This window comes from Chrysochloris asiatica, unplaced genomic scaffold (assembly GCF_000296735.1).
Source record: "Chrysochloris asiatica unplaced genomic scaffold, ChrAsi1.0 scaffold00041, whole genome shotgun sequence".
NCBI classification, from domain to species: Eukaryota; Metazoa; Chordata; class Mammalia; order Afrosoricida; family Chrysochloridae; genus Chrysochloris; species Chrysochloris asiatica.
In genome coordinates this window covers 11,560,361-11,568,211 of record NW_006408559.1, presented here as the reverse complement: position 1 = coordinate 11,568,211, position 7,851 = coordinate 11,560,361, and the positions used below count along the sequence as shown (strand labels likewise).

Sequence of the window (7,851 nt, the reverse complement as noted above, 5' to 3'; positions counted from 1 at the left end):
GGGGGCACCATGAGTGGGGTCTACTTATGAAAAATCATCCACTGAGAATCCTGTGGGCACAGTTCTACTCTAACACACACAGGGCACCATGAGTGGGATCTACTTATGAAAAATCATCCACTGAGAACCCTGTGGAGCACAGTTCTACTGTGACACACATAGGGGCACCATGAGTGGGGTCTACTTATTAAAAATCATCCACTGAGAACCCTGTGGGCACAGTTCTACTCTAACACACACAGGGCACCATGAGTGGGATCTACTTATGAAAAATCATCCACTGAGAACCCTGTGTGGAATTCAGTTCCACTCTGACACACACGGGGGCACCATGAGTCAGAGACAACAACTGGTTTGATTTTTTTTGAGAGTTTTACTATTTATACTGTCGATGCTTTTTCGTTGTGAGCTTTCCCACTGAACAGAATATACTGGACCTAGTTTCTATCAGTAAACTTAGCTCTGTCAGCTTTGGTTAATGAGCTATAGCATCTGAGGAATACTGGCATGCAGTGCAGCGGAGTCCGTGTTTTGCCAACTGTTTTTATCTTTTTAAATAACTGTCACAACTATTTAGTGTGGTGTGTGTTATTATAAAATACATATGGGGACGCCTGGTTTGAGCTTGAGACTATGTTTGCCTCATCCCTCCCTCCTGTAGCCATCGTAGAATGTTACATTTAGTAAGAAAATCTTAACTTTGCCTAACAGTGGTCTCATACAGTATTTGTTTTGGGATTGACTAATTTCACTCAGTTTAATGTCCTCTGGGGTCATCCATGCTGTTTCACAAACGTTTAAAAGCCCTCTCCTATATATGTACTTGTGTGTATATATGTATGCATGTATGTGGGGGGTTGGGGGGACATGGTGGCTCTTTAGGATAAGCACTGGACTGCAAACCACAAGGTCAGCAGTTCGAGCTCACCAGCCACTCCACAAGAGAATGATGAGGCTTTCTGCTTCTGCAAAGATTTACAGTCTTAGAAACCCTATCCAGGGAACTGACTGTGTGGCTCCAAACAACAAGTCCCTGGAAGCCTGGGGACCCAGAAGCCCAAATTAGTTGTGATGACAGATGACTTCAGATGCAGCAGTGAAGGAGAAGTTTATACTGAGTTTTTAGTTTATATGTTTGTTTTCTTTTTCGTTATAGTTTGGGTGAAAGTTTACAAAGCACATTTAACGCCCTAGACCTCTTTTGTTTGTTGACATTGGTTGTAATCTGCCCACTGTAACCACAGTCTCCCCACTTCCTCCCTGGGTCCCAGTTCCCTGCGCCCTTCTTTCTTGCCTTCTGAGCTTTGATTTGGAATCAATGCTGCCCTTTCAGTCTTGCATAGCAGATGGTTCTGAGGAGCTTTGGATGCACGGCTGGGGTTGCCCCCACACCTATCTTTGAGGAGGCCTGTTGACAAAGCATTCTCGGTATTGTACGTGGCTGCCTCTTCTCTTCTCTGGCCGGCTGAGCTATCCACCTGGCTCCCAGCAGTGCGGGCAGGTCAGCAATCGCCCCAGAGACACCAGAGATGGTCCCACATGAGCTCGTGCTGACATTCATCTGAGTTAGGAGGCCACCAGCTGGCACCCTGGGGGTGGTGAATTTGCTTAGGTTTACTCTGACAGCTTCCAAGATCCAGGGAATTAACTCATTAGCTACTGGTTATCTTCAGCTGCTGTCAAATTGGTCATTGACTCACACTGACCCCCTGCCCAGTGGGACAGCATGCTGCCCGCTCCTGCACTATCTCCATGACCAGTTGTGGATCAGACCATAGGTTGTAATTGATTGAGTTTTTGGCAGTAGATCACCAGGCCTTTCTTCTTAGTCTCTCTAGAAGCTCCAGTGAAACCTTTTCAGCCTCACAGCAACATGCAGGTTTCCACTGATGGACAGCTAGTGGGGCTCGGCATTAGGTGCCCTGGCCAGGAATTGAACCCTGGGTTCCCACATGGAAGATGAGAACTTCGCCACTGACCTACAGTGTCTGACTTGCAGACACTGACCTACCTTGTCTCCTGGCTGTTAAAGCATCATGCTAGGTATTATGTAAATGCATTATCTTATTTAATTTTCGGAATGATTCTAAGAATCTAATGAGTGAGGATGGTGAAAGTTGAGCCTGGGGCCCAAGGGTGGCGGACATACAACAGTGGTGTTGGGGTCTAGACCGGTCTGTCTATCTCCAGAGCCTGCTTCCTGCCCCAGGGTCTGCACCTGCTCACCCACTCAGCAACTGGAAGCACCTTTCATGACCAGCGATCGCACATTCCCATGCTTCCAGTCCCGGTGGAGCAGCAAGCCTCTTGATTTGTCTGTTAATCACCTGCAGTCGTCTCTGGTGTTTGCAGATTGTGAGGATGGTGCAGATCAGCAGTGTCTCTTGCTGCTATGTATGGGGTCGCCGTGATTAGGGATTCTCACTGCCATTTGTGAACTGCGTCCCTTTGTCATTGACCTGTGAGGCTGGTGCCCGAATTTCCCGTGTGGCTCCCCCATCCTCAGCTCTCTGGTCCATTAAATAGTCACATTTGTCATCTGGAACGGTGCTCAGCTCTTCTGAATGGGCTGTTGTGAATCTGGTGTGAACATCCCTGGACTCATGCCGGGTCATGTTGGTCACTGAGCAGTGGCATCTGGCAGCTTTAGCTTGACGACCGTGGTCTTCTTCTCTCAGCTCCCTTGACTTGGAGAAGTTATTTTGTATCTCAGTTTTGAAGTGCTTGGAACTCCACTGTTGTTGTTGTTAAGTGCCATCAAGTCAATTCCAACCCATAGGGACTCTGTATAGGGTTTCCAAGGAGCAGCTGGTGAGCTTGAACCACCCATCTTGCAGTTCCAATGACTTTGCAGTCTGACGCATTAGCCCACAGCACCACACCAGGACTCCATTAGTGGACGCTAAGTTGCTGTTTTCTTAGTGGCTTTGTTGTAGGCACACAGTTGAATGTCACAAACACTACAGGATCCTAGCAGTCTGTTTAGACTGTGGGGGTAGGGGAATAGCCTAACATTGGGGGTCCTCAGAGGGTCCTCAGGCCATCCTTACTAGCTAAGGAGGAACAGTAGGGATCCCTGATGGGTTCCACCAAAAATTCCATCTGAGAACCTGTTTTCAACTCCATGTTGGCTCATCTTACAGAGCAGGATTATTGACTGTTAGAAATCAAAACCCAACCCAACCACACGCACCTCCGTTGAGTTGATTGCGGCTCACTGCAACCTCGTTGAACAGAGTGGAACGGCTCCACAGGGTTTCAGAGGCTGCGCACCTTCCTGGGGGTAAATTACCTTGTCTTTCTTTTATGCAACAGCTGGTGGGTTCAAACCTCCGACCTTCTGGTCAGCAGCCCAACACTTAACCTACTGTGCCACCAGACCTGGCTGTCCTGCTTCCATCAGGGGCTGCCCTACACGGTCCTTTCTGTCCACAGCCAGGCACAAAGCCCCCGGTGGCAGCTGCTCTTCCTGAATCTCCCGAGCGAGCTAGGCCGACACCGTGAATCCATGACTTTTGTAGTTGGTTTGTTGTGTTGACTGTTACTGCTCACGGGGTTTTCTTGGCTGTGATATTGCCAGAAGTGGATTGCCAGCCGTTTCTTCCGCGGTGCTGCTAGGTGACCTTTGGGTCACCAGCTGCGTGTGTGCCTCCAGAGACCTCTTCATGGTGTGTCTTTGTTGCCTCTGCAGAACTCTCCTGCAGCAGCTGCAGAAGTTACAGACCCTGGTGGTGGGCAAGGTTTCCCGGACCTGCAAGTTAGCTGGCACACAGACCGGCACCTGCCTCATGGTGAGTCTCCCAGGCGCCGCCGGGGAAGATGAGTCCTGTAGGGTCCCAACTCAAATGCTGTCGTCCTTCCTGTCCAGGTGGTTGTACTCTGCTTTGCTGTGGCGTTTGGCAGCCTCTTCCAGGGCGCCGGACCCTACCCGTCTGCCACCAAGCTGGCCTTGTCCAGCCAGCACTCGAGGCCAGAGCCCTACACAGCCTCTGTGGGTAAGCAGGCCCTTGGGTGGATGCTTCTGGTCAGTGCGGCCGGGGCTTTCTGAAGGGATCTCATGAGAAAGTCCACTGTGGCAATTGCCATGTGGGAGGGAGGGGGTGAGGGGAGGGGGCTTCTGGCTCCAGGCTGCTGGGCCTCCCTCACCCACTGGGCAGAGGTGCGCTAAGAAAATTCTAGAGCTTATCAGAGAAGTTTGCAAACGGCTAATCTTAACCGTGTTACCTGAAAAATGACGACCTCTCCTTGATGAGTTCTGATGAGGGGGAGGGATGTGAATTTTCGGGGGTGGGATATGGAGGCAGTAAAATCAGAATGCTATTTTAAGAGAGCTCTCGTGTTCCCGCCCCCTCTTAGTGGGGTTGTATGTTACCATAGTGAGCGTTTCTGAAAAGAAAGAATCAATGTATCTTAAAAAGTATTATGCCCAAGGTTCAGAGAGATTGGATATTCAGGTGTTCGATTGGAAGCAGATAGCACTCTCACCTGAAGATTCAGGTGTTCGATTGGAAGCAGATAGCACTCTCACCTGAAGATTCAGGTGTTCGATTGGAAACGTGTGATATGTTCACCTGGGTTTACGATCTCTTTTAAACCTGTATGAAGTGAAGGTGATGAGTGAGGCTTAGACGTCAGAGAATTGCCAGGTGGTGGATTGGAAGTCAGGACAATTTTGCAGCCTATAAAGGTCTAATTTCTCCAGCAGGTGGATTCCTGCCAGGTACCTGACAGGGAGCCTTCCAAAACAATAGTTCCAGGTGCCGGTTAGGAACCCCTCTCCCCCTCCCCCCCCAAACACAAGAGACTGTGTTTACATTTATGTGGGAGCCCATGGGAACGCTTCTGCAAAGCCATCAGCCACACAGCCATCAGGCGGGCGAATGGGACCATGTCTGTCCTATGGCTTTGCCCTTGTGTTTTCGCTCCAGGTTTCATCCCGTGTCCCTGTAGGGGACCCACCTCACTGGGGTGCTGCTTATTGGAACTGGGTCTGGGTGTCTCCCAGGGTCAGGCTCCCATTCTGCAAGAGCTGTTCCTCTAGACAGCTGTGGGTGGGACTTCACTTCGAGGTTGTTCGGCCAGCGCTGTAAACTTGGTATGCATTTCTAAGTCACAGAGTTCTTTATGAAAAACCACCTCCAGTTGGCACCTTCATCCTCGGCCCCAGGACACCTGAGAGTGAAGGCAGTGGTGTCCGGGGGCAGCAGGCTCAGCATGTCCTCTGCTCTACCCCCAGTGAGGTCCAGGAACCTGCTGATCTACGAGGAGCACACCCCTCTGGATGAACCATCCGGTGTGGCCCCGCCGGGGGAGCTGGGCAGCTGGGACAGGGGCCCCTCCCTGCTCCGAACCTCGGGGGTGGAGTCCAGGCCAGATGTGGACCTTCCCCCGTTCATCCTGTCCAATGAGACCAGCCTGGAGAAAGCCATGCTGCTACGGCTTCAGCAGCATCTGTGAGTGTCCCCCAGCCCCACCCACCCGGTGCCCCCCGCCTGGCCCTGCTGTTTCCAGGAGCTTGACCCCACTTGAAGTCCCCTGTGTCTGCTGCATGTACAAGGAGCTGGCAGTGGTAACCCCAGGGACTGTACTACCCGCCCCCCTCCCGCTTTCACCCTTCCCTCAAAGCCACGCCAGCAAACAGCCATGGACTTCTGTGCACACCAAGCCCCAAGACCCGGGTTTAGACTCCCCTCCAACTAAAGCGTTCTCATGTTACCGATGGGGCTGGGGGTTTGCACAAACATCTAAGCACTCACCAGCTAGCCAGAAGGGTGGCAGTTTACACCCACACCCACACCCCACACAGAAACAAGTCGGAAGGCAGGTCCCAGCCTGCAAACCCTGTGTAGTGGTTCTGTGCTGCACACTTGGGGGCGCCAAGGGTCACAGGCAACTTGACAGCCATGTGTCACCATGTGGCTTTGTACCTGGTGTGCAGGTGACCATGTATGTTCATCACAGTGGCACAGTTATGTTGTGGGGAAACCATTTGAGAGCATTGGGCAACCACTTGTTGCCATATCGGAACTAGTATCTGACTCCTATTGTGTGTTGTTCCTGCAGATACGGGGTGTAGGGATGGGGATGGAAACAGAAGGCTTAGACTAGTACTAGGTATTGTTACTATGGACAGGGAGGTGTCCCGTGGGCCAGTCGCACGCACACTTGTAGTTGTGTGTGGTTTGGTTGATTTTCTGTGGAGATATTTATTGTTATTGTACCTTTTTTGGGGTCACTAGGGATCAGACTGTATCTTTTTGTTTACTGTCTTCCCGGAGTCTCGCAAAGGACTATGTATCTCCAGTTAACACAGTTCTTCAGAGCCACGTGTAGCAGATCTGTGTCCAGGCACCCTCATTAATCCTCTGGGTTGGAACTTCTCCCATTGGGTGATCCGATAGGCCAGTAGGGGAGACTTTGGGAACAGAGGATTGAGGGTGGGAGGGGAAGGGAAAGGGCAGGTGAGCCGTGCAGAGTGCAGTCCTAGAAGGATGGTGTTCTGGGAGAGGGTAACCCCCTCCTTCTTTCTCCACTTCACAGGGTCAGCTCTAAACTGGAGGCGAATGAGACACTGAAAGTGGTCCAACTCGACCCACGAGTGAACACCACCTTCTAACACTCCCACCCTCCTCCCACAAGCTTCCCCCTCCGCATTCGCCACCAGTCCTACATCTCCCACCTGCCTGGTCTTGAAAAGATGAGGCCCTGGGACCGTGGAGTGTGGGGGTCTGTGTTCCATGGGCACGGGGAGCGTCCTGCCCCCAGCTCTGTGCCCCCACACCCCTCTTCTCTTACTGCCACAGGAAATGATGATAGGGGTGGGCCTGGGGTGAGTGGGCTGTTGCCACCCATGGTACCACCGAGAAGCTGCCTGATTCTCACCTGGAGGAAGAGGCCGTCACTCACTTGTGAGCCCAGACTCCAGCTGTAAACACCGTGTAGATTGGTCCTCCACCCACTCCCAGGGTCCCGTCAGCACCGTCCACTCTGCCCTTGCTGCAGGTGGACGGCCATCTCGGCACAGACACGCTGTGCGCCTGACCAATGGCAAGCTGACCCGTGTCCTCCCAACCTGGGCCTGTAGCACTATCCATTCTCCTCTGGCCCCATGCTGGCCGGCTACACGTGCAATGCTTATAGGATGCCGCCCCTACTCCCAGCTCTCCTTCCCTACTGCTGTAGGAACCCCCTATGCTCTGCTCTCTTCCTGTCCACTACTGCTGTAGGACCCCCCCCCTCACGCCCAGCTCGCCTCCTGTCTGCTACTGCTGTAGGACACCCCCCCACGCCCAGCTCGCCTCCTGTCCCCTACTGCTATAGGAACCCCCCAATGCCCAGCTCTCTTCCTGTCCCCTACTGCTATAGGACCCCCCCACGCCCAGCTCTTCCTCTGACCCCTACTGCTGTAGGACCCCCCCCCCATGCCCAGCTCTCCCTCTGACCCCTACTGCTGTAGGACACGCCCCACTCCCAGCTCTCCCTCTGACCCCTACTGCTGTAGGACCCCCCCCCACGCCCAGCTCTCCTCCTATCCTCTAGTGCTGTAGGACCCCCCCACACACACACACACCCAGTTCTCCTCCTGCCCCCTTCCCCATTTGTAAATAGTATTTATTAGTTTTCTGAGCTGCCCAGTAGCCTGCTCACTGAGGGTCCCTCTGGCCAGCATATCTATTGACTCTGGTGCCATGAGGGCAGTTAGCCCTGGGTCCCCGTCTCAGCAGACCCTGATTTGTGGTTTTTCCTTTGACTCCAGGTCTATAGAATCATGCCAGCTGAGGGTCCCCATAGAAGGAGCCTAGAGGTGGGGCAGTGTGCTTGGCGTCCGGCTGTCTGCCTGAAGCCGTTTCT

General features: G+C 52.6%; 1 protein-coding gene across 1 annotated transcript in view; it reads left to right on the top strand.

Annotated features, from left to right (window-relative positions):
* The window catches only part of CREB3L2 (cAMP responsive element binding protein 3-like 2), an 89,609-nt gene extending 82,993 nt beyond the window's left edge, over positions 1–6,616 (top strand). Inside the window, exons 9-12 of the mRNA XM_006861162.1 lie at positions 3,692–3,791; positions 3,869–3,995; positions 5,237–5,453; positions 6,541–6,616. Coding sequence (XP_006861224.1) covers positions 3,692–3,791; positions 3,869–3,995; positions 5,237–5,453; positions 6,541–6,616 — 520 coding nt within the window. The remainder of the gene's footprint in view (positions 1–3,691; positions 3,792–3,868; positions 3,996–5,236; positions 5,454–6,540) is intronic.
* Positions 6,617–7,851: the final 1,235 nt, after the last annotated feature.